The sequence below is a fragment of the Mycetomoellerius zeteki genome, unplaced genomic scaffold (assembly GCF_001594055.1).
Source record: "Mycetomoellerius zeteki isolate Tzet28-1 unplaced genomic scaffold, Tzet1.0 scaffold202, whole genome shotgun sequence".
NCBI classification, from domain to species: domain Eukaryota; kingdom Metazoa; phylum Arthropoda; class Insecta; order Hymenoptera; family Formicidae; genus Mycetomoellerius; species Mycetomoellerius zeteki.
Genome location: NW_017256980.1, coordinates 336,563 through 362,025, shown reverse-complemented (window position 1 = coordinate 362,025; position 25,463 = coordinate 336,563). Strand labels below are relative to the sequence as shown.

Here is a 25,463-nt window from a genome sequence, read left to right as displayed (position 1 = left end):
TTTTTGAAGACTAACTAGTTTAGACGTTGGACTAAAAACACTAGTAAAAAATTTCGGAATTAAGTAATTGTTCGATATTAACTACGATGTAAATAATATTATACCGACTAAGAGAACCCTAATAATCTTAGTGGTTTATTTACTTTTCGTTATTAACATCTACTATACAATAGACTGGTCGTGCTACAAAAGCAGTACATGTATTTAAGTATTAGCGTAGTGTGTAGTTTATATATATATATATGCATATATATGTATATAAATATACCGTGTAAGAAAAATAGGATTTTTGTTTTTTGGAGAATCCGTGAACACATTTTTAAAGAAGTCAACAGAAATGCCACTTCAAACACAAATAACCATTTCACATAATGAATGATTTAAAGCGAAGTGTGTTCTTCGCTCGTTAAACTATCGGTATCTTCAGTGTCGGAATTGGTTGCAGCTTGTACTCGAGCATACTCGTCGGTGTCGATGCTTTTACAAAAATGAATCGCATACTTCAGTTTTTGTCGTAGAACTGCTTTGCACGAATAACGCGGCATTTTTAGAAGAAAAAAGCAAGTGTAGCTTTCAGGAAGAAACTGGTCTGGTGGATTGTATTTATCCATTACCTGAGAAGAAAACGTATGTTTTCTCACAGTATACAATAACTGCCTCTTAATGCTTCTTATTGAAGAAATGAAATATAAATGGCAATTTCTTACTTGTAAAACAAAGTCTCTGCCTCTAAAATCTGCGATTGTGCGCGGCAAACGTGTTCTGCCCCAAACAAAACGAAGGAAAAGCGATCGTTCTGGGTTGGAAAATTCATCCATGACTTCCCAGAACCACTGAACAAGTGGCGCCATCGCTTCAATACCTACAAAAGACAATTTTTTTTATTTTAAACTCAATATATAAGTACTTTGATGCGACACATTTACAATATCGAGCATATACCTTTATATGTTGCAACGGACTTTAATAAATTAAGCGGTATGTCTGGACTACCGCAAACCATCGTTTCAAGTTCAGCACCGCTAAATAGTGCCAATAGAGGCACAGGAACGACTTTCGATAAGCCTTCTCGTACAGCTGCTACTTGAGTATCAAATTCATGGAGTCTATAATCTAACGCCAATCTTACATATTCGTGCCTATTTTCTGGTGTTATTTTAAGATATCTGAAAATTTAAAAAACAGCTGTTGTCATATAAATATAAAATATTTTACAGAATACACATACACGCACATACACACACATCAAATAAATATCATTACATAAATAAATAATTAATAAAACATAAAATCTGAAAATTATGAATGCAATACCTGTTAGACAATGCCATATCATGCCCTGCGGCGGAAGGCGTGGAAAAAGGCATTTCTAAAGTTTGAAAGACCTTTTCATCGGGATCCATGTCTCTGATGCAAAGCAAGCCAGGGACATAATCCCTGTCGACTTCCGTCAAATCCGCAGGTGTGAGAGATATACCTGCAAGTTGCTTCCAAACTGGTTCGGCTAGATTTAAACTCAATGGACTACCAGTTCGTATAGCAATACCCATTAGAATGCCTAAGAATTGAAACATATTCATATGCAATTGAGAGTCGGCCATGGGATTCAATAAGAAGCAGTCTCGGTTTGTGCCATTATCTTCGCGACCGTTTGGTGTAGGTATAAATAGTGGCAAGGAACCATTTTGCAATTCATCACACATCTCTGCTATACTTTCGCTATATCCACCGCCACAATCATCAACACTTTCCCCTAAAATAATACATGTAAATATATTAACGGTTTTGTAAAATCTAATAATAAGAAATCATGATTATACGTGAATGAGAATACGTACCCACGAATTTCACTTTCCATACTCTATGAGGTAGAAACAATACGTCCTGTGTCAAGAGAGACATCTTCGACACCATTTGGCCGAAAACTGACTTGATACCGTCTGGTCCAGCTAATCCACCCTTGGCTCTAGCTCTTTTCACTTGTATTCTATTCAATTCGATCACAGGTCCATGTTGACGATCTCTGACCATTGTTGCTTGAATAACCTTGCGGAATGTCGCTTCTTTTATACTGTACACTAACATAGGAGCTAGCTTGCTCAGCCCGATATGACCGGTGGTCGGAAACATAGCCAAAGCAGGGCATAAAAGTTCCGCGAAATGATGTAGCAACACCAGCCTATTACGCAATACAGAGTATGACAGATCTTTAACCAGATCGTATTCCATAGGTGTGGATGCTGGCATTCTGCTTTGTGTTGCCTTCGCGGTACTCCAAGCTAGCGTATGTGCACTGCCGCAAGCGACTCTCGTGATTTTCTTGCCCTGCAATGCGTGTACCAATCTTGGCCTGTGAAGCGCGCTCGTAGTGCCGTCGCCCAGCTGACCCTCGTCGTTGTCGCCCCAAGTGAAAACCTCTCCTTTATCGGAACACGCGACACAGTGTAAAGAGCCCGTTGCTATCGAAATGATCTTCTTTCCTTGCAATGCAGCTACCTTACGTGGTCTACGTACATGGTCGTCCGTGCCATGACCTAAACGATGATAGTCGCCTTTGCCCCTGCACGTAAATAAAAAACATAAAAAAGAATAGTTAAAAAGAGATAAGTCATGAAGATTGAATGACTTATTAATATATAATATTAATTATAATAAAAATAAATGCAATATGTTGCTATTACCAGGTATAAACCGCTCCGGATCTTGTTAAAGCGACTGAAAATTGACTACCGCATTCGACTTTAACTACGCCGAGCCCGGCCAGAGAATCTATCTTTAATGGAACCTTACATCCGTCGCTTCCACCTCTACCTAATTTTCCGTAATCTCCATCACCCCAGCTCCATACGTTATCATCGTCGGTTACGCAGAGCGTTTGCGCGTCGCCGCTTCCGCATGCCACATCGATCACTTTGTAATCTTGCAAAGCCTCCACTACTTTCGGTCGTAATTGATCGTCGCTGTCACCGTGTCCGAGACGTCCGTATCGTCCTGCAATCAATTATCCTTTTTACTACAATGCAAAACCTACACATTTTCCTAATTTCCTAATAATTATTTAATAAATAGATAATTGTTAAATATTTTTAAAATCATTAGAAATATGAGAGAGAGAAAGCGTTTCAGTGCCTGTACTTGTCTGTAGTCATATCTTACCTTTTCCCCAGGTGTATAGCCAACCAGCACTGGTAATAGCGGCGCTGTGATGTCCACCGCAAGCTATATCTATAATCTCTACGCCGAGTAAATCCTCAATCAGTTTCGGTCGATCGTACGACACCTTGTTACCATGTCCCAGTTTGCCGTCGTCTCCTTCTCCCCAGGAATACACATGACCCTCCGAACTCAGAGCGATGCAATGCTTGCCTCCCGAGCTAACTGCCACTTTTTTTATGAATACATGTTGTATTGATTCCAATAACGTCGGGATCATAACGGAATCCGTTCCTCCTATCCCGAGACGTCCCGCAGCTCCATAGCCTGCAAAGCATTGCATCAAAATTCGACATATACAATAATCCGTCGAGGATAGTTAGTTGTTCGCCGTACCAGTCGAATAAATCTTTCCATCAGCGGTTACGGCAAATAAAGTTTGTTCACCGCCAGCCAGTTGAATTGGTCTGAGCGCGGACAAACTTTCGCACGGTGCAGGTAGTTTGACTTTCGGACCCTCCAAACCTCCTAGTTGACCCCTGTGATTATGGCCCCATCCGTAAATCGCGCCTGATCCATCCCATGATAGCGTCCAGTCTTCCGGACGACGATTTAGCCACTGCAGCAACTGCTCGTCATGTCCCTGCTTAAACATATTGTGACTCTCATGATCTTTTGTACAGTCAGCGTTTCCGTCCATCGCATCCATTTCGTTCAGCTGCTTCGTGACCTCGTAACAGAACGCCTTTGGCAAAGGGGTACGATCAACAAGCGATTTCGCCACGCGGGCAGCAAGACAGTATCTTCGGAACCAGGACCATTTATGCATCTCGGAGCAGAATTGCATTCCATCTAACTCAAGGTCGCATGCGAGTGCTACGAGAACCTTGAAGAAGTCGCTGTGCATTAATTGCTTACCACCTCTAACCATAGGATCTTCGTACGCGTATTGCCTTAAAAGTGCTTGTGGTAGAGAGCCAAGCAAAGACGAGAGTGTTACCTCGGGCTTTATGCCCGGTCCGTTTGTATAAACCACCTGCAATTTTCTCAACGCCCACATCCTCTGCTGCGCGGACAGAGTGCTCAGTTGACTGCACTGGCTCAGAGCGGTGGCCAAACGCGAGGCGACGTTCTTGTCGGAATTTATCAGACTGTTGTCCATGAGAAGATGTTCAGCTAGAGCTATAGTCGGTTGCGATAATACCGCTCTATCAGATCCAAGCTCGTACGGCGCTGTTTTCGCCAAAATAGGATACACTGTGAATTTCCAACCCCAGCCGTTGACAGATCCGTCGGAGCAGAATCGCCATCTCAACTCATCTCCTTGGATTTTGATCTCTGGGCCCCACTCGATCCAGTCTCTGCCGGATCTGACCGCCACCACTCTGCCGCTTCCGTCCATTATCGTGAGCGGGTCGTGCCGTTTCTCCGTAGAGCACAGTCGATCGAATTCCACTCGAAGCGCCTCCGCGCCGGGTATCTTCACGTGACCGGTCAACGTGGTGTCGTCTATATAAGGATGCGGCGTTTCTTGTACTACGGGTTGAGGTGTATTATTGACACAATTGCTATTGGCCGCGGTGTCTTCCAATTCTGTGACGCACAGTTCCAGCAGCATACTGCCGATGGAACCATTGACTTTTCCCAGAGCGATAAGTACCGATGATATCGTCTCTTTGGCTGACGCGCAAACTCTATTGGCTACTGCTAGCTTCAACAGATCCACCAGGACTCTCGCGTCATCTTCCGTTAATGCCGATGTAAATTCATCCAAACCAGAAGTTGTCGCACCGTCCTCGCCCACTACTTGCGCGTTGGACGTTAAAGTGGCCGCTATAACACTCATTGCGCTCGTTGACATCTTTGAGGCACGCGAGGATAGACTAGCGGAACTGGACATGGACATGGCTAACATGGCTAATGGATAATCCTCCGTTTCGGGAGTCAACTTAGGACTGGTAGGAACATTGACGGCCTCAGCGACGTTTGCCGGAGCCTCTCCTCCACCTTGCGCGATGTCACCGACGTTCTGATAAACCGCGTGCTCAGTACTCGATGTCATAGCTCCCTCCGACGGTGGTATCACGTCTGTTGCGGCTACTATTGGCGCATGCTTCGTTGACGCACAGCCATTCAACATCGAATGACTCTGCAGAGCCGTTACTATTGCCACTCGTGCCTGCATAATAAGAAGAGCGTTTATTACATGTTGCAAAGCTTGCTGTTTAGCGACGTTACTCTCTAACGAGAGTATTATACTGGCGAGCGACGGTCTCGTGGCAACGGTATCATTTGTCGCAGTAACTGTACCGTTTTGTTCCGGTGCGTTATTCAGGCCCAGACACATCTGGCCTAACGGATCCCTCACCGTCGGGAATGTGACTGGATCTTGATTCCCATTGCTGGGCTGATCGACTAATACCCAAGCTATACTGTGACTCGAGCCGCAGGATACTCTATTTACTCTTGCATCCTCCAGATCATGCACCAATGACGGTTTTCTGTTGACGCTCGTCGTGCCATTGCCTTGTTGCCCATGATCGTTGTCACCCCAGGCGTATACCTGACCGGTATCGGTTACCGCGAGACAATGCAATGCTCCAACTGCTACATGAATGATTTTCTTACCCCGTAGACCTTCAACCAGTGTAGGCTTCCTAACGTGGTGATCATTACCGTGACCCAAGCGGAAATAATCTCCCTTTCCCCACGTCCACACTTCGCCATATTTGGTCAGAGCGAGGGAGAATTGCGCTCCGCATTCTACCTGTATGACGCCCAAATTATTCAATCGATCTACTAATAAGGGCGTATAACAGCCGTCGCTTCCACCTCGACCAAGCTTGCCGAAGTCACCGTCACCCCAGGAATACACGTAACCCTCGGTGGTTAAAGCCATAGTTTGCGCGTCTCTGCTACCGCAAGCCACTTGGACGACTCTATGTCCGACCAAAGCTTGTATCAATTTTGGTCTTGTTTGCATGATGGTATCTCCATGTCCCAATCTACCGTACTCACCTAAACCCCAGGTGTACAGTTCGCCGTTACTGGCGATCGCCGCCGAATGTCCCGATCCGCAAGCAATGTCTCGGATCCTCTTTGACTTCAGTGCTTCGATGAGTTTCGGTTTATCCAGGGATATGCAATTTCCGTGTCCTAGTTTACCGTCCTCACCCTCGCCCCATGAGAATACTTTACCGTCTTGAGTGAGTGCCAGGGCATGCTTCCCGCCTGAGTGTACCGCCACTTTCTTAATCACGAATTGACTCAGGAAAGGTATGGCTTTTGGTTCGCACATATTGTTATCATCTCCTAAACCTAGCCTACCATTCGTTCCTTCCCCGCAAGCATACAGTTTGCCCTCTTGGCTAACGATAAAGAGAGTCTTACTCCCTCCGGCTATATGAATAGGTTTTAATTTTGAGAGGATTTCGCTGTACACTGGTAGCTTGATTTTGGAACCTTTCAGACCTCCTAGCTGATCCTTGTCATTCAAACCCCAAACGTAAACGGCTGATTGCTGGGGTGGCGTATCGACGCTACGTTGTATTGCTACTTGTTCCTGTAAAACTTCCCAATCAGACGCGAGGAAAGACACCGAGGTCGTAAGCTGATTCTCGAACATGTTCTGACGGCCCATTATGCGCAAACCATGTATCTTACAGTCTATACCGCCATTTCGACATTGCTTTATCGCTATTTCAATACACGGATAATATTCCTTCATATCTTGAAGAAGTGTAACATTAGTATCTGAATAACGTATAGTTATCGTTCTTAATTCCACTAAATTAGTGAAGGAGTCTCCTACATTAACCGCTATTACAGAAGGCATGTAACTACTATCCTGTGGATTGACGATAATCTTCAAGGAGTGTATCAAGATTCCAGATAACATCTCCAAGCGAATCCAGTGTTTGCCCTGCGATCCACAACTTTGCCAATATTTTCCGGATCCGTCTACCAGGCGTGTCGCCCAATTTTCTCGCGAAGACACACTCAAGGTCCTGATGCACTTAGACCAATCATCGATTAAATACGATTCTGACAGATCCTGCCTATGATATCTGCCTGGTTTTCCAGCATAAATGGCTGCCGAACCAGGTTCCGCAATTCTATTGAAGCCGTGTCGATGCGATCGCTTGGTGTAGAAACAATTCTCGCACAGATCATAATCGTCGCAATACTTGCACTTGAATCTGGGACCAGAAATCGGTGTCAGGTAGCATGAGTGGCAGGTCACGAAATGATGACAGGATGGTACCTTCTCCATTTCAGCAACACAGCCAGTCCATCCGTGCTGCTGCGGAAAATCTACGGATACATTCTTGCCATTATTAGTTATCGCCGTAACCACTCCGACGGAATGATGACTTACAGATCCCCAGTTATATTTCGGCAAAGTTACCGACGCCTTAACTCTAACTTTATCTCCGACCTTCAATGCGGGCGGTGGACCTGGCAAAGATGGCGGATATCCGAGCAGTTCTATGTGGATAAAACGTACCCAGTACGTACCGCCTTTGCGTTGCCACGCAACTTGCGCGTTCAGGTCGTGTAAGTTCTCCGCGTCGATCTTCACTACTTGGCCGACGTCACTATACTCTACTTCCTCGTAGCTCTTACAACATCGTACCAGCATACCTGGTACTACGTTGTCCCTCACGTAAATTGCATACTCGTCGACCGACAGGAAATCTGAGCGCTTCATGTACGTCGGTAGTGCACCACTATTTATAGCACCTTCTTGTCCCGATGGAGAATCATCCAAATCTTCGCTAATCGAATCATCACTGCCATCAGTTAGTCCATCTAAGCTGGACAAGGTCTCTGTATCGCTGAGAGCAGCGTCCGGATTTTCCAACAGCCAACCAACCACACTTTCTGCTGTTACACTGCCTTGATCGGCAACGCTTATGCTTTTGATAGCCAATTCGACGCTTTTCTTGTGAAAACCCATTTCGACTACCACAGCTACCAAAGGACTCACAGGCGCCGCTGTAGAGCTCTTCTTTGCTGTTATGTTACCTTTACAGTGTCTTCTCTGGCTCGACGTTAAGGAGACCAGTGAGCAGTCAGATGTAGGGGTAGTAGGATCTGAAGTCATGCCGGTTCGTTGAATAGGCGTGTGTCTCAATTCAGAGACTAGATATTGAGAAACCGCTAGAGCGGCCTCCTCTAATTCCCTACGCTTAAATATCGGTTTCAGCGGTTGTGGCTTCGTGGCGCGCAATAGTATTTCTTGCAGAAGCGTGGAGGTACGTCTCTCATCATCATTGATTTCATTAATTAACGAATATTTCAAGATCTTCCGCAATTTCGATTGATACGCGAGCATGGCTTTCCCAGCGTTCAAGGCCGCGAGTTGTTGCTGTTGGCTTCGTAATATCGTGGGGTTGACAGCGCCAGCAATAACGGGCATGCCACCAGGTCGTTTATCCATACAAGCAATACCTAAAAACAAATTAGTCCAGACAGATATAAGACTCTCCGTTAAAGGCATTCTCTCCAATTGAAATTTCTCGTTAATCCGCTTCGCCGCGTGGAACGACACTATTTTTCGCGTTCCGTTGCCATTCCACAGCTGCATAACAATCTTCGAGTGTTTCGTAAACTTGCAGACTGTGCCTACTTCACCGTCAGAATTCACCAAACCGCCAATCCTTATCCTATTATCCAAACCGCCGATGACAACAAGAGTTGCCATAACTGTCCGTTGAATACAAAGACCATTTTCGCCACCATTCTCATTCATCTGTATGTGGAATAGCGAGCTCTCGTTCCAAAGATCCACCGTCAATGCTAACTTTGTGGAGAGAAATTTATTTACAGCTTCGTTCCATCCAGGAAGAGAATGTAGGAATCTAATCAACCATGTTAGTTCCTCAACTACGGTAGAACTGTACGACGCGGTCAAAGACATTCGGCATTTATTCGAGTGAAGCTCAGAAATGGCAGCGATGTCACACGTAAGAGCCACCTGACCCAATATCCCAAAGGACTTCTCCAAGAACTGCATCATATTGCTCAGAACTGTCTCCGTTCCCCACGAAGGTAAAACAGCTGCTAGTAGTTTCGTGATCATAATTTGCTTCTCAAGACAAGGCTTGGTTTCGTCAACGACGATACCCAGAAAAAGATTGAGCCAAGCCTGTGAACTCAAGGACTTACACAAATCTGTTGATTTTGCGATCGCTCTCAAAAGACTAAAAGTAGCCCAAGTTTCGTGATGCTGCCTCGCTAGTTGAACATGCGTAATCGATTCGCTGGATCTGTTCGCAGTCGATATTATACCGTGCAGAGTGGAAGTAAGGATTTTGATGGATATCGCGGGTACTTTATCCGCTTCTACGCCACAGGAGAGTAAGATTATCCGTAGTAAGTTCGTTGACGCCGACTTAAGACACGTGGTCGGATGCAAATCTTCCCCGCGAAAACCACTGTTCTCCGTTTTATTTCCATCGAGCGAAGTATCGCTATCGGTCTCGTCGCTATCATCATCGGGAGGCGTTGGTGGATCAGCGAGCTTTAAATCGTATTTACCTTCCTTACCCATGCGATACGAATTCGTCGCGCCGTTGTCCCACTGAACCCTTATCCATCCGTCGTCGCCAAGTTCGCCGATGACTCTACCTACACCGGGCGGTGGACCGTCCTGGTCGCCCCATTTCCAATCGGCCCCTCGTACAACCCGAGTGCCAACCTTCATCAACGCCGCCAACTCCATTCCACTGAGCTGAACAGTTGGCGGCTTGTTCTTTTGAAGGGCATCCTCGTAAATCGCCGTGATTTCCGTCTTAACTTTCAACGCCTCACCGTCGCCACCTTGCCCCTGTCCCTCGCCGTTCTCGCAGAAACTTGCCGACGACGGTCCGATTTGTCTCAATAAAGTCAAGATGCTGGATAACAGACCCGAATTAATCAGTAGCCCGATCTCATTGGCACACTCATGGTTAGTCAACATACCAAGAATAGTCAGTAAGAATCTCGCTCTCGGTAATTTTCGCAGCCAAGTGTAAGTACCTTGATTCAAGCTGCTCTTCCCGCTGACTTTCTGTTTGTTCGGCAGCTCTGCTTGTACGACATACGTCCGTAAGGCTTGTACCGCCCATGAAATCACCTCAGCCTCAGCTAGAATAACTTTGGACTTTTGATATGGTGTCGTTAACTGTATATTATATAGGCAATGCGTGATCCCGTCGCTGAGAGATTTGTTCTCATAGGTCAAACCGAGCCAGCCGTTAAGCAAGGAATATTTCACCGATGGTATTAAATAGTCTTTTTTCAATAACTCTCGCATCATAGAGATACCTTGTTCCCGTATGCGAGCGCGTTGCATTTGGCAGTACATCGCACGGCGCAACGTCTCAACGTCCCCGCCAATGCCGTCATTGATGACAAACTCGATAATATTTGTCATTAAACCGTTATAATCGGCAGTGGCCCACTGCATCGGTCTACATCGAATCTTCTCAGTCATCTGCATAATCTTGTTCTTTATATCCGACATATCTTCCAGTTTTGTGGAGGACGATGTCGTGGCAGTTAGACCTTCCTTGGAGGAGGAAGTCGTATCCCCATCCGGTTTGTTTTTCGTTTTAGCGTTTTGTATTGATGCATTCAAAATATCCTCTGGCTTACCGCCTCCGCCGGATGAATCTTTATTTTTATGAATATCGGCTAAGACCGTGCGAGCGGCTCTCTTGAATCTAGGGACGGTATACAGTAACTTCAGATCCTCGAGTCCTTTAACTTCATAACTCGTCGCGGATCTGACCTCGTATAGGAGAAATTTGCATCTCTCTTGCGCGGGCGCGCAAACTTCCTTGTAACTGCGATTCTGTTGTTGCCTAATTCGCACCAAGTTCCACTTGGTCTGATAAATCGCTCGTACCATGTCGGCCAACTGATTACTCAGTCTCGCGCTGTTAACGATCTTTAATTCTTGTTCTGCTAACGCGAGCGCTTGTTGCCCCAAGCCAAGATGTTTTATAATCACAGCCATCAAAACGCGACTGATTTCCTCGACTGGATGATCGCCGCAAAAATCAGCGTGAGAGAATAGATTGTTAGTCTTGGAGTATCTATCGACTAGCGTTAAGAATGCTCGGACATGACCGTCGTCAATTTTATGTGCCTCTGCTAATGCATGTATAAACGCGATCGTTCGATCTTCGTGCTCCTTTTGCTGCTCGTTTTTCGCGTGCACCGGGAGCGGTGGTTCCGTGGGAGAGTTAGCAGCGGTTGACGTATTGCTTCTCGCTTCATCCTTCTCCTCCTCGTATGGATTCGGCGGTTGCAAAACTTGCAGGCCACCTCGCAAAAAATTTGTAGTGAGCCATACACCGGCTTCCTTCTCTGCCGATTGAAGCGTCAAGCTCTGCCGCATTCGATAAGCATGCAAGCCCAACAAAAATCCCAGAGCTCTTTCCGTGTCCAGCAGGGATGAACAAACGTCGGTTACCTCGATCGTGACCCGTGCATTTTCATCAGGCTCAGCTTGACAATAATGACCAACGAAGCAAGAGTCCATCATGTCCCGCGGTGGCGACAATTGACTGTACGGTACGCCGCATTGCGTTACCGTTGAAGTTTCATCCCGCCCGACGACGTACCGTTGCAGAACTTCATAAGGAGACCACGAGCCGTCGTTTCTGATATCCTGCACGTCATAAACGTTGTTATTCACCACTACCCACAGGCCGCCGTCGCGATTATGATTCTCCAAATCCGCCCACCGTATCAAAGAGGGTTCCTCCTGAATGGGTATCTTATTTCCATGTAGCGGCGCGATGATCCCTGGCCAGGACAAATCGTCCGCTTCATTTTTCTCCATCGTTGGCGCTAGCTTCACGAAATGGTCCAATGAGTCCAAAATCGGTGCAATTACGTCCATCCAGTTCATGTCAATGAGCAGCATAGAATAATCTATTTGCAACAATATCAAGCAAGTCACTAGCTCGGGAAGTAATACGTTGATTATGTCGCCTTTCAGAACACCAGCGATGGAGATGAAATCTTTGACAGAACGACCACCTATTTCAGCAGCCAACGGCAATATCTCGGTCGCATGGTCGCAGATCTGCGCAATGTACTTCTTCAGTAGCGACTCTGCGCCCATCATTTCTTGATCATGCAGATCTTCCGTGCGTGACTGGCGTGTAATACACTCGTACACTTGCGCGATTAGCAAACGTTGGAAACGCAAAAGAAGATTCAAGCTGGGCGAATTGTCGAATCTTCGAAGATGCTCGTTTCGGTCCACTTGCTGCGATGAGCCTTGTTGCAGTCTAGACTGCGTAATGCACGTACCGTTTCTAATTAACTGTTGTATTAGCTGAAGCAGAGAGATAGTTGTGATGTTCTTCCCAGAATTGAAACCGTCTTTCATACCCTGTCTCGTTTCGATCTTTACTTTAACAGCATTCGACGTGCCCACATCTAGAAAATCCTTCTCGTCCGGCATGTCTGCTATTTCCACTTTGATAGCAGCCTTCAACGCTAACTCCAATCCACCATCCACCATTAGACTAGATACTAATAAATCGGCCATAAACCGTTGTCCACTGTTTATGTATATATTCGCTGAACTCGATTGTTCCACATTGTTCGACGTATTTGGCAGGAAACTGGACAGTGTCTTTGCACGCTCGTTAGCCGTTGGCAGCAATATGCTCCAGCCCGTTTGCAGAACCACTTGCGCCGCTTCTTGAATCGTCGCCAATATTCCGGTCGCGCTTGCCAGGTTGACGCAGCGTTGCTTTAAGGAATTTAATAGTGGACTGCTAGTTGCCAGCCCGACGGATTTAGTATCAATATTATGCGTTAACATGGTATGTAACTGTAATCGAAGCAAGTTCAATGTAGCTACCGCAAGACATTCGCGATCCTGCGTAGGCGGTCGTATTCCTGGTAGGCCCTCACAAGACTTGGACAAAAGTGTGTCGAGCAGTTGGAAAGTCTCCTCGCATATATCGACGACGAAGGCCACTCTACTAGCTCCGCCTGACCATGCCGACATGCACCAGGCAAAGCTCTGGGTCGGACCTGACGCCAAACCGATGACAGTCTTGGAGGATAACGTTGGACACAACGTAGGCTCAGAAATGATGGGACCTAATGTGGGATCGATTTGACCGTAATCGTTTCTACCCCATCCATAAACAAATTGATCTTCCGTCAGCGCCAATATGTGAGTGGTGCCTACGGACAGATCTTTGACCTTTCTATCCCTCAACGATTCGATGACTTTGGGATATCTGACGTGTTCCTCGCTGCCGTGACCTAGGCGATATGCGTCACCTTTTCCCCACGTGTACACTTCTCCGTGAGCTGTCAACGCCGCGGAGAACTGACTGCCGCAAAACACTTTTACCACGTTGATGTCCAGTAGCTTATCAACGATCTTTGGCGTTTTGGATCCGTCCGTGCCTCCTCTACCTAGTTTCCCGTAATCACCATCTCCCCAAGAGAAAACTATGCCGGACGCGGTCACGCACAAGGTTTGAGAGTCACCGCTACCGCAGGCCACGTGTACGACCGTGTGGCCCTTTAACGTTGTCACTAATATTGGAGTCATGACGTCGTCGAAATTACCATGACCTAATCTACCATAATTTCCTCTTCCCCAGGTGTATAATTCGCCGTTGGCGCTTAATGCTGCTGAGTACGTACTGCCACATGCTATGAATACGATGTTCTTCTCTAGAAGTGCTTCGATCAATTTCGGTTCGTCATAGGAGACGGTATCACCGTGTCCAAGTCTACCGCCGTCTCCATTGCCCCAGGAATACACACAGCCATCTTGCGTTAACGTTAAGTAATGTTTGCCATCTGCGTGAGATGCAATCATCGTGATCGGCTTATCAGAGAAACCATGCACTCTTTGCGGATATTGAGTTTCGGATCCGTGATACATATTATAAACGTTGCCATTCAACGACAAGATCATTAATGCTCGCTCAGTGCAGCACAGCTGCTTTATGCCCAATTCTGCAATTGCATCGCAGTAAAAGGGGGTCGAGCCATTTCCAAACTTGACACCACCCCAAGCTAACACCTCCTGAAATGTTTGCTTGCCATTTCCATTCCTTGGAAATCCGTACTCAGTACTAGCAGGTGGTAAAAGAGGAGCGGCCAATCTGCTTAAATTACACATTATAATAACTGCGGCTTTTCTTAAATCGACTGATACGGCGTCATCGTCTGGCAATCGTAAATATTTAAGTAACACTTCGCAAGGACCCGGTGTAACATTTCTGTCAAGATGTCTACGAGATTTTGTCGCTGGTATCATGTTCAATCGTCGTAATAGTGGGACGAGCGGTGCTGTGCTTCCAGGTGGTGTAACTCGATTGTCCTGATTCTTATTTTTACCACTGAGATGAAGTAATAAAACCACGGAATCTAATAAACTAGAGAGAGTGGCCCTTTGCGCAACCAGTTCCAGTAACAAGCAAAGAGCCGTGTGCTGATCTGACAATGGCACTGGACGCCACGATCGTCCGGTAGTTACCTCTCTGAAAATAAATAACATATATATCTATTCGTTGTATAAGAAATTTATATAAACTGATATAAAAGCGAGATATATATATATACCCTGTGACGACTTGTCTTAAGAATTTTGCTGATCTTTCTACGACTTCCAACCAGACTTGAGAAACGTTACTCTCATCAAAGAGAGTCGCCTCCGGTAACGATTGCAACGCTTCCAATGATTCGGTCAATAATTCGCTACAAAATTCAACGTCTTCCCCAGATCTCCAAGCCCGTCTTAAGTACGCGAATGAGAAATTGAGGGCCGCGCGTGAACCAACGCGCGCTAATCCTAAGGTCGCCTTTTCGTTAGGTCTCGGCCTGCAGTTGACAAAAATTTAAGCATTTATAAGAATAATCTAAAGTGTTATTTCGAACAAAACACAGAAAATAACGTACTCTGAAGAGGATCAATATATAATTGTATTTCGATATTCTGCATGTAATGTGTGCACGAGAAAACATATCACTTAGGAAATTTGACCTGTGCTGTATGTAATAGGGTTTGCAACATAAATATGACTTATCATAATCATACATACTCTATATACATAATTTTATACTCAACGTTTTTTGTAATTTTCCGATAGACTTTGGTAAATTTGAGGTATCTTTGATCTCTTGTGGTTTATGACGAGACAAAGCGGTGAAATATCTTCGAGCGACTATCAAGCGTTGCCTCAAACGTGTAGCGGATAATGTGCTATTTGCGACTTCACAACATAGCTTCCGTTGCTCCTTAATCGATAAATCGATGCATCCTTTCAAATCTGTTAAAGCTAAGTAAACATAATTAAATAGATATCAATAGAAATTTAGTAAAAAAATTAAAATAGTGCTTATTATTTGTGCATACAATAATATATATGAAAACAATACATTATTTGCAAAAGTGATATTTCATGTAAAAATAAAATTCAAATTAGTAAAAATTAAATGCCTATAACGATCGAAGCTGGATCTTTAATGCTTAAATAATTCAATAAAGATCCAGCTTCAACCGTTAAATAGGCATTTAATTTCTAGTATTGATTGTGTTTTCACATATGCGGTCTAAAATAAAGATTCTTAAAATTCAAATTATTTATATTTATTTATAATAAATATAAAATATCCAGTTTAAGTAAAAACGTTTGCTTGCCATATATTTTATCAGACAAAAAATAATTTAAGCAAAAACTCAAATAAGATTTTAAGTACAATAGTTTGAAATAAATAAAACATCATATAAATATATTTACATGGCTGGGGTCCCCAGACCCACGAGTCCATCATTCGCTTGGCAGACATAGACTTTTCGACTATCGCTGTTGTTCTTGCAGTTTCTTCCTCGTCCAGTTTCTGGCATGGAGTACAATTACAGCCATGTTGCGGACCACAAATTCCATCACAGCAAAGACAAGACAACACTCTCATACCACAATAATAATGACCATTTTCACCTGAAATATATACACAAAAAATTAATAAAGAATCTTAAAAAAATTAATGTTAATATAACTGATAGAATTACTGTTTGTTTTCGTCAACAGTTTTAATTTTTCCTATTGCCAAAAAAGAAACGATGTCTTTTTTGGAGATAGATATAAAAAAACTTAATATAGATTAAATCAATTCCTATATTCCTTTCATTACTTATTTCTATATTTACTTACCTTTCTTTGCTACGATTCCTGCAGCGTTGACTAAACCATCACTGAAAGAACCCACAATTTCGCCATCTCGTACCATCTCATTCCACAATTCAGCTAATCCATCGCGATAAAGGAATCGTTGTATATCAGTCTTCAACCACTTGGCGTCCAATCTTACTTCTGGTCTAACTGTTATATTTAATTGGCTGCTCATCTTGTTTACAATCTTATTTATAAAGACTTCCAATGTATATCCAGATCTGTTAATACTCCCATGCAAACAGATCTCTCTTACGAGATTCTGTTACAAGTAACAGTCTCATTTCCTTCGAAAATACTGGTTCCTTTTCTCGCTTCCATGCAACCGCATGACGATTGTTAATTTGTCTCTCCGCGGATCAATAAATAGAAAATACTGTCTCAAGATTGATTAATTTATTACCTCTTAGGTCCTTTCTCTCTCTTTCTCTCTCAAACTCTCGAGCTTGAACTCAACGTTAATTAAAGGAAAAAAAAGGGCAAGAAAACATTCCTTCGGACGAGTTCTCGAGACTGTCAAACGAATGTTATTCTTGGGCACAGAATTCGATCGGGAGAAGGACGAGGTTAGCAATTAGTGCACTTTGAGGCGGCTCGCCCGGAGTTTCTACCTTCGCCGCCCGTTTCGTCCTCTAGCCGTCTGTCACCATCTGTAAACATCCATCGCTGTCAGTTCACCAATCGCGATTAAAAATTCAACTGAGCACCGTGACATGACGATAATGTTATTTTGACGCGCACACATTCATGCATTCACAAACACACAAAAAAGATTTTCATCTGTTTCACCTCCGATCCCTGATAGTCGATCGGCTGCTCGATTACCCACCGATTATTACGAAACTAGTGTCGCCAATATTCGCGCGATAGCGCGGTAATCGGGCGCGTTTAGCGCGCGACATGTTTACAATGGGTGCGTTCAGCAGAACGTTTGTTTTGCAACTGTTGTAAGTTTCCTTCGCGCTAATTGGATCATACTTTTAGATCTAGAAGAATGGTCCTATCTCAGCAGACAATCATAAAACGGTTGCAAAACTGTTGAGTCTGCTGAACGCAGCCAATATTTACGTGCCGCTCGTCGTGGTTCGTTTGACATCTCACACGTGTCAAAGAATACGTACGGACGCGAGATCTTCCTTATCGCAAGATCCTCCACTTTTCTGACAGTCTGAACATCGGACACTGCTCCACACTGCTCCACACTGCTCCACACTCCTCTATTCAAGATCAGCTGTTTTCCCTCAATCACGGTTTGGCTACGGTTCCCGTTTTGTGTTCGCCCCGCGACCACGTGACCACGTTGGCGCGAAAGAAAACGAGGCTTATGAATACGAATGTGGTCACTTGCACGCTAGATTGATAACGAATTTGAAATTTACATTATATTAGATTAGTGCGTGCTAAAGCTGCTATGCTTAAAATTAGCAAAGTTAAATGTAAGAGCGTATGAATATTTTAGAACCGGTTGTTTCATCCTCGGATGAACTATATGGTAATTTACTTACTGGATAAACAAAAGAATAAAAGAGAAGAGCATACGAGAGTAAGAGAGTAAAGCCTATTCTACAATTGTGTAAACGTAGATGTAAGTGGTTGTAGTTGTAAGAATTGACTAATTACAGTCGAATATTTTTCTCATATTTGACTGTGATTGGTTAATTCTTACAACTACAATCACTTACAACTACGCTTACGCAATTGTAGAATGGGCTTAAGGTCCAATTCCACAACTCACGGTTAACTCTTAGACCCAGAATAGAATTAGAAAGAGATTAGAAACAAGTTGAACCTCGGTTAAGAGTTAACCGTGAGTTGTGGAACTGAGCCTTAATCGAGGTTCAACTTATTCACTGTCTCTTTCCAATTTTAGAATTGGAAAGAGATGAGAAACAAGTTGAACCTCGGTTAAGAGTTAACCGTGAGTTGTGGAACTAGGCCTAAGTATTTTTATAGTATTTACTGTAACATTCATAATAAATATTTCGTAATATTTATAATAAATGTTTATGATCTGTGCAATCTAAGAGACCACAAAAATATTTACAAAATATTTAAAATAAATATATCTTATAAATATTTTGTAAATATTGTATGCTGTCTGGGTACGTAATGTATATAATGTTAATTATCGCGTTAATATGAAGCAATATGGCAGCTTTCATGTTAAACACATGATTGGTGATTCCGTATCAGCTGTGCGAGTCAGACAGCGAATTCGGCAGACTGCACTAGTGCGAACTTTTTTAGTACCATGCATTCGGCTTGTGCGCACTGTATCGGTGCGTTAAGATTATCATATTCGGCAAATGAGCCAAGTGTAGCAAACTAGCCCAGTGTAGTGCTGAATTTATATTCGGACCAACCGAATGAACTGAACGAGTTCAAGAAATGTTGCACTGACGTTTCTGACAGTGCAATTTGGCATAGCATCAAAAGGCCTGTTCTTTTTGGCTGAACTTTTGCACCAGTTCATCTTTCTTCCTCTTTTTACCTTCTAGAGAGAAAAAGAAGAAAGATGAACTGGTGCAAAAGTTCAGCTAAAAAGAACAGGTCTAAAGTGGTTCTGCACTCGCACCATGTCAGGGCAGCACTAGAGCAGAATCAGTGCACGTATGCCGAATTCGCCAAGTGATTGCCTTTCATACGCACTGCTTTTGGCCAAAATTTTATAGGTTAAGTTCTACATTGAATGTCACAAAATATTACGTTGTCCGAAGTGAACAAGATATAAAATAAAATTCCACAGTGAACGTTTGGCTACAAAAAATATTTGAAATATGTTCAGTGGCATAAAATATCCGCTGAGATACAATTCAAATAAATTTAGTAAGAAACTTATTTATGCCTGTAACATTTCAATTTGAAAAAAAATTATTGCTATTAAATCTTAATAAATCTAATATGCGATCTATTTGTTGGAAAAAGTCAGTGTAGTGCATTGATTAATTGTTGATATAATTTTAGGTTGTCAATTGCTGACATACTTCTCGACGAAAACAACACTTAAAAGCAATCTAACGAAGACAGAATGTACACGAGGTGCTCATCCACACGCGTGTGGACAACCGACGTCGACGACACACCCGCACTTGATAAAGCATGGCGAGGTGCTGCCAGGTATATCGCTTCAGGAACTTAAGAGAAGACGTTCTAAATTAGTGGAGTGTGTCACATTAATGGCAAATGCCAAGAATGTACACAGGCAACAAATAGTCGTCATACCTGCATCGTCCAAAGTTTACATATCTGATAAGATACCATATGTCTTTCGGCAAAATACAGACTTTCTGTATTTCTCTGGGTGTCAGGAACCTGATAGTATTCTAGTACTTACATGTACAGAAGATAAATCGTCTTACACTTTATTTGTGAGAGCGAGAGATGAACATTCAGAATTATGGGATGGTCCTAGAACCGGCGTTGAAATGGCGACAGAAGTATTTGGCACAGATTACGCTCTGCCAGTTACAGAATTTGAACAGTTCTTGGCAGCGCTCATACAAGAGGATAAAGGCAGCATTGTATGGTATGATCATGCGGATGTTGTTCAACCGATCTTGCATAAGAAGCTGCATCAATTGATTAAATTGACGGACAATCAAATATTTGCTTCCCCTAAGATTTTGTTTCATCAAATTCGCTTGATCAAGAGCGCCTGTGAAATTGATTTAATGCGGGAGAGCTGCAAAATTGCCTCTGACGCTATTGTAAAAACAATTCAATCTTCAAAGCCAGGGATGAGTGAGCATCAGTTATTCACTACTGTAGATTATGAATGTCGTATGCGCGGGGCGGAATACTTGGCGTATCCTCCCGTCGTAGCAGCGGGCAGAAATGCAAACATAATACATTATATCAATAATAATCAAATTATACAAAGCAGTGATTTAGTTTTGATGGATGCAGGTTTGTACCGAGATGTGTAGAATTATATAAGCCTATTCTTTTAGCTGAACTTCTTGCACGTTCATCTTTTCTCTTCTTTTCTCCACAACGTGGATTCAAGAAATTCAGCTGAAAAGAATGGACCTTATGATTAGTACATAATCGAAGCACTTTTCTTGCATTTTTGTCCACTTACAGGTTGCGAGTATCATGGATATTCATCCGATATAACGCGGACGTGGCCAATTAGCGGCAAATTTACGCCAGAACAAAAAATTCTCTATGAAATAGTACTCGATGTGCAAAAAAATTTGATAAAGAGTTTGAAGGAAATGCCGTCATTGGACAACGTATTCCGTCATATGTGTTTTCTTCTGGGAGAACGGTTGCAAGAAATTAACATAATACCGAAGAACATAGAAGAAAGTAAATTATTAGCGGCTGCATACGCGTACTGTCCGCACCATGTCAGTCATTATCTTGGAATGGATGTGCACGACACGGGAAAGATATCCAGAAGCGTGAGGATACAGCCTGGAATGATAATAACAATGGAACCTGGTACTTGAATGCTTTATATTTGTCTTAAAGAACTATTTGTAAATTAATGCAAATTAATTTATATTTCTTTTCATTACTTTAGGTGTGTACATAAATCCGAAGACTCCTTACGCACCGTCACATTTCCATGGTTTAGGTATACGTATAGAGGACGATATTTTAATAACAGAAAATGGCCCAGAAATCTTGACGAAACACTGTCCAAAGGAGGTAGCGGAAATCGAAGCTCTAGCAAGCTAAAAGTCAAGGACGTTTAACAATAATTAATACAAGCACTCAATGTACATAGTAAAACAATATGCCTCTATTTTTTATTTACATGTATATAAAAAAGTATAAGTATATGCGTGTAAATACGCGGACAATTGCATTAATTGTATATGAAAGTAAGGGAGTCTTCGCTTTCATATACACTCCAGATATATTTTTTAGACATATATAAAATGATTGAATCTTTTATATTCTTCCAAACCCGTCTTTCACTTACTCTAACGTATTTACCTTGTAGATAAATATGCCGAAGAATCACTTTGTACAACATGGCTCTATATACACATATATATCTGTGTATCATACAGTTATATATTATTTTATTCAATAAGAATAATTAGATAATAAGAAAAGTATAATACATAGAGACCTTCAATATTTTATTTATTTTATTTTAAATATAGTATACATTTTATTATAAATTCATACAAAGAAAATTTCTTAATTATTCGAAAATTTGTTTAAGTGGAAATAGACGAATATTGCATACTTGAAACCAGTAAAGTATTACTAGAATCAATAACAGTAGGGTATATATGAAAAGAGTTAACGTAATCATTGGTACAAAAAAATTCTGGTTGTATCACACAATCTATGGTACAATCACACTGTTACTTTAATAAGACAAGCATTATATTTCGATCCACATGGGTGGGCAAATATGAACAAAAAAATAAAAAACAATTGCATTCTACAAAATACTTCAACAACAGTAGCATTCAAAATGAATTAATACACTAAAATATGTGTAAACATGTACAGTTCTTTTCACGATGATATTACAATGTATCCACGAGACTCTTGAAAAAGCAATGAATTGCTATTTATTGTTTCGTTTGTCGGACGACTGCTCACAACTTCCGTAATTCAACGTCGGCTCGTTTTAAATTTATGAAGTTGGAGAGTTGCTTCGCTCGCAAACGAGCCCAAACCAAGTGATTCTGCATCGCATGGATTTGTGCCGCCGCGAATGCAGCTGCTTCTGGATGTACGACTGTCGTACAGCCAAGTCCTATAAATATAATTTAACTTTACATTTCAGAAGACAAATTCAATTACTATGAATACAAATTATGTAGAATACCTGAAGGAACGTCAAGCGAAGACCACACGTTTCGTTCAATATTGTCTGATTTCAAAGGTGGGCAATTTATGACGGGCAAGACCGTATTGCCGGAGAGTACTGGACCCAAACCATTGCTGCGACCGGCTACCGCTATCAGTACCACCTAAGAAAAAAGAAATAAGAAGCTTGTGATAAATGGAAATAAATAATTTTTTTATAGCTATCATTTTCTTTATCATAACGAGTTTTGTGATTAAAACATAACAGGATAACGCAGATCGCTTCGACGGGTCAGTATAAGTTTTTGATACAGTTATCCTTTGCTAGCACATTTGATATCACAAATTAGTGACCAATGTCGTAACGATAAATATCACGATCAAATTGCACAATATGTGTTGATACAAGCTGCTGCTATCATCAGCATTGTGTAATTAAAAAAAATATTCAAATGTGACTTGCATGTATCTCTAATAATATTTTTACGATTACCAATCATTAATAATTATTAATCATATATAAGCATTTTCGTAATTTTGATAGTAATTCAGTAAAAAGTAATATTCAACGAAACCTACATTTCACCTAATCTATTAAAAGTTTATTATAATGAACTGATAATGAAAAGATGAAATTTCAAACGTACATTTTCTCCGCTGCCTTCATATCCAGCAAGAATATTTAGAGTTTCCTCAGTACCCTTATGAGCACTGCAAACTCGGAGTTGGGGTTTTAAACCTAATGCTGTAGCATGCTTTGCAATTTCTCGACAATGTCCCTCGTCGGATGGTGAGCCCATAAGTATAACAACTAATGGAGTGGATGCTTCAATGACATAATCTAACTGCTCTTCTACCCACTTAAAGTTACACTTTACGGTCTCCAAACTCTGTTGTGTTACATTGGATAGATCTCTGTATACCTAATAAACAAATATGATAAATTTTAAACAGTCACAGTTGATGTAATATTGACGAAAATATCTCAAACTATCTTACCTGCTTATCTTTCATTTGTTTCTTATCTCCAGAAGGCCAGAGTCTCCAGGAATCGCTGTCGATAATATCAGCTAGTAAAATCTCCCCAGTTGAGTCCACACCGAATTCTATCTTCATATCTATCAGCGAGCTATTACGTACTGCCCATGCTCTCTCAAGAATCTCAAAAATGACAACAGTAGTGCGTTTCATAATATCTACTTCATCCTTCGTTATTTTCCTGCCGCCCATTTGGAAGCCCGCGGAAATAATTTGCTCGTCAGACCATTGTGGATCATGATTAGCATCATCCTTAAAGAACGTTTCCTGCAGAGGCGGATTGAATCTGTAGCCCTCAGGTACCCCTGAAACAATTGTACATGAATAGCATTCTAACATTTTTTTCAGCTTTGTTAATTCCAAGAGAAAGATATTGACGTTCATATACGTACCAGGATGTCTTTTTAGAAAGCTACCAGTTGCCTGCCTTCTAGTAACCCATTCAATTGGTATCATGTCACATTTCTTCGCTATGAAAGACTTTAGACCGGCGGATTTGACGTAAGCTGTCTTGATACCAGCTTGATTGAGCAACCCGAAGACCTTTATGGTGGTGGATGTACTAATCGTCGCTTTGCCTTCTAATGCATGAGATTTTACACCGTCGCCAGCAGTAATGCGATCCTTGCTTTCCAGCAAACATAAGGTAGGATCGTTTAGAAATTCATAAACTTTTTTCGTCTTTCCCTCATTGATAACTTTCCCAAGTTTATAATCTACAAAAAAAAAACAAGAGAGAAAATTATCTTTTAATATTGATCGGTACGAAACAAATCTCTTTTTATTTTATAATAAATACAACAGAAAACAAGTCGATAATCTTTCCCTTCCTTTGAGTGAATGTTTCAAGATTGTAAATGTATTATTTTCATACCAATAGCCCATTAATTAATTATACTATTCTCATACAAATGCCCATTGATTAATTTTTCAAATTACATAGCTAAAATTAAGCTGTAATAATATTTGCTGTGATATAAACTACATTAAGTACAGATATGTTAGGGCACTTGTATGAAACGCCGGCCGGTGTATGAGGAGTGTATTATCGACCACCTGTTGCTCTGGCAAAACCCGTTTACTCCTTTACGTCTTTTTTCAGTAGGATTGTTTCGAATTATTTAGACATAAACGTCACGAGATTCACGTCTATGATTAATATCACATGTCAGAAGATCGTCTACTTGTCTACGCTTCTGAATATAGACGGAAAACTCGTTCAACTAAATTCTAACGTTTTATCGAACTTACCAGCCATCTTACCAGCCGCTCTAACGTCTACTATTGGAATGAACGTAATTCGCTTGATTTCACATACATTTCTTTAGCAGCCCCCACTACGATCCTCGTCTGCCTGATTTTCGATTGGCTCGAAGCTTCTCTAGAGTTCTCTGTTACGATAATAACATGATATTGACAACGAAAAATCATACGAATAATATTTTTCTCATTGTACACATTAAAATAAGTTATTTCTCTTGCATGTATAACTCGTGTATTTTATCGAGTAGATTTACGAAACACATTCTAGAAAGTTCTCTGTGGAGTAATAGATAACCGAATCTTGAATTGTCACAATATTCCTCTTCATTGGAAATATAGGATACATATAAATTAAATTATAAATTGTAAATAATTATGAAAAAATAATTATAATTATCAATAATTATAATTTTAATATTAATTATAATCTTCAATTGAAAGTTTATTTAACTTTTAATTGAATTTAATCAAAAGTAAAATTATATAAATAATTTAAAATTACAAATAAACAGAGTGGAGCTCCAGAAATAAATCGAAAAGAAATACAAATTACCAATATGAACTGTCGCGGTTATTGATGCTTATAAAATTAAGATAATAAATCAATTTAGATATAAAATTCACGAACATTTCGATCCTGGATTTGGATCCTCTTCAGTGCGTTTCAAGATAAATTACGATAGAAAAACTAACATACGGTTCTAATTCTCTTTCATAATGGTTAAATTGAACATCCAAATTAAAGATAGTCAACAATGCAAGGTCAAAAGATAAAACGTTGACTGTCACTATGGATTATGAGTATAATGAGCTCAAATGAGTATAATGATCATTAATATATTAATTTTGTGCACCAATAACCGCAGCGGCTCACAATTTGTTTTCTTTTAAATAATTTAAATAATTTATAATATAAATAATACAATTCTAAAAATAATTATAAACTATTTTCTTTTATCCATAATTCAGAAAACGAGTATACATAGATAGCACATCACTACGAGTGTCAATTGTATC

At 41.5% G+C, this 25,463-nt stretch overlaps 3 protein-coding genes across 3 annotated transcripts; 1 reads left to right on the top strand and 2 right to left on the bottom strand.

The window, feature by feature from the left end:
• Positions 1-114: 114 nt before the first annotated feature.
• Positions 115-16,616, bottom strand: HERC2 (E3 ubiquitin-protein ligase HERC2). The gene is made up of 12 exons (XM_018447459.1): positions 16,347-16,616; positions 15,933-16,133; positions 15,260-15,470; positions 14,755-15,012; positions 3,550-14,672; positions 3,157-3,480; positions 2,682-2,991; positions 1,839-2,560; positions 1,315-1,753; positions 943-1,166; positions 708-862; positions 115-614 (listed from the first exon to the last, which is right to left on the bottom strand). Exons 1-12 carry the CDS (start codon positions 16,537-16,539, stop codon positions 381-383), a joined length of 14,394 nt encoding a protein of 4,797 aa, XP_018302961.1. The 5' UTR covers positions 16,540-16,616; the 3' UTR covers positions 115-380.
• Positions 16,617-18,992: 2,376 nt separating this feature from the next.
• Positions 18,993-21,058, top strand: LOC108722388 (probable Xaa-Pro aminopeptidase 3). The gene is made up of 4 exons (XM_018447460.1): positions 18,993-19,190; positions 19,329-20,270; positions 20,448-20,810; positions 20,893-21,058. Exons 1-4 carry the CDS (start codon positions 19,142-19,144, stop codon positions 21,048-21,050), a joined length of 1,512 nt encoding a protein of 503 aa, XP_018302962.1. The 5' UTR covers positions 18,993-19,141; the 3' UTR covers positions 21,051-21,058.
• An 860-nt stretch (positions 21,059-21,918) lies between these two features.
• Positions 21,919-24,575, bottom strand: Paics (PAICS bifunctional enzyme). The gene is made up of 6 exons (XM_018447461.1): positions 24,435-24,575; positions 23,576-23,899; positions 23,145-23,488; positions 22,793-23,068; positions 22,165-22,309; positions 21,919-22,092 (listed from the first exon to the last, which is right to left on the bottom strand). Exons 1-6 carry the CDS (start codon positions 24,439-24,441, stop codon positions 21,932-21,934), a joined length of 1,257 nt encoding a protein of 418 aa, XP_018302963.1. The 5' UTR covers positions 24,442-24,575; the 3' UTR covers positions 21,919-21,931.
• Positions 24,576-25,463: the final 888 nt, after the last annotated feature.

What these genes read in the sequence shown, in the direction of transcription:
- LOC108722388 (XM_018447460.1), top strand. Translation starts at nt 19,142, where the DNA reads ATGTTCAGTGGCATAAAATATCCGCTGAGATACAATTCAAATAAATTT. An exon ending in ATACAATTCAAATAAATTTA is followed by an intron (nt 19,191 to 19,328) that starts GTAAGAAACTTA and finishes ATATAATTTTAG; the next exon opens with GTTGTCAATTGCTGACATAC. An exon ending in TTTAGTTTTGATGGATGCAG is followed by an intron (nt 20,271 to 20,447) that starts GTTTGTACCGAG and finishes GTCCACTTACAG; the next exon opens with GTTGCGAGTATCATGGATAT.
- Paics (XM_018447461.1), bottom strand. An exon ending in CTTTCTAAAAAGACATCCTG is followed by an intron (nt 23,489 to 23,575) that starts GTACGTATATGA and finishes CAATTGTTTCAG; the next exon opens with GGGTACCTGAGGGCTACAGA. An exon ending in AACAAATGAAAGATAAGCAG is followed by an intron (nt 23,069 to 23,144) that starts GTAAGATAGTTT and finishes TTTGTTTATTAG; the next exon opens with GTATACAGAGATCTATCCAA.
- HERC2 (XM_018447459.1), bottom strand. Translation starts at nt 16,539, where the DNA reads ATGAGCAGCCAATTAAATATAACAGTTAGACCAGAAGTAAGATTGGAC. An exon ending in AGGAATCGTAGCAAAGAAAG is followed by an intron (nt 16,134 to 16,346) that starts GTAAGTAAATAT and finishes TATATATTTCAG; the next exon opens with GTGAAAATGGTCATTATTAT. An exon ending in GATATGGCATTGTCTAACAG is followed by an intron (nt 1,167 to 1,314) that starts GTATTGCATTCA and finishes TTAAATTTTCAG; the next exon opens with ATATCTTAAAATAACACCAG.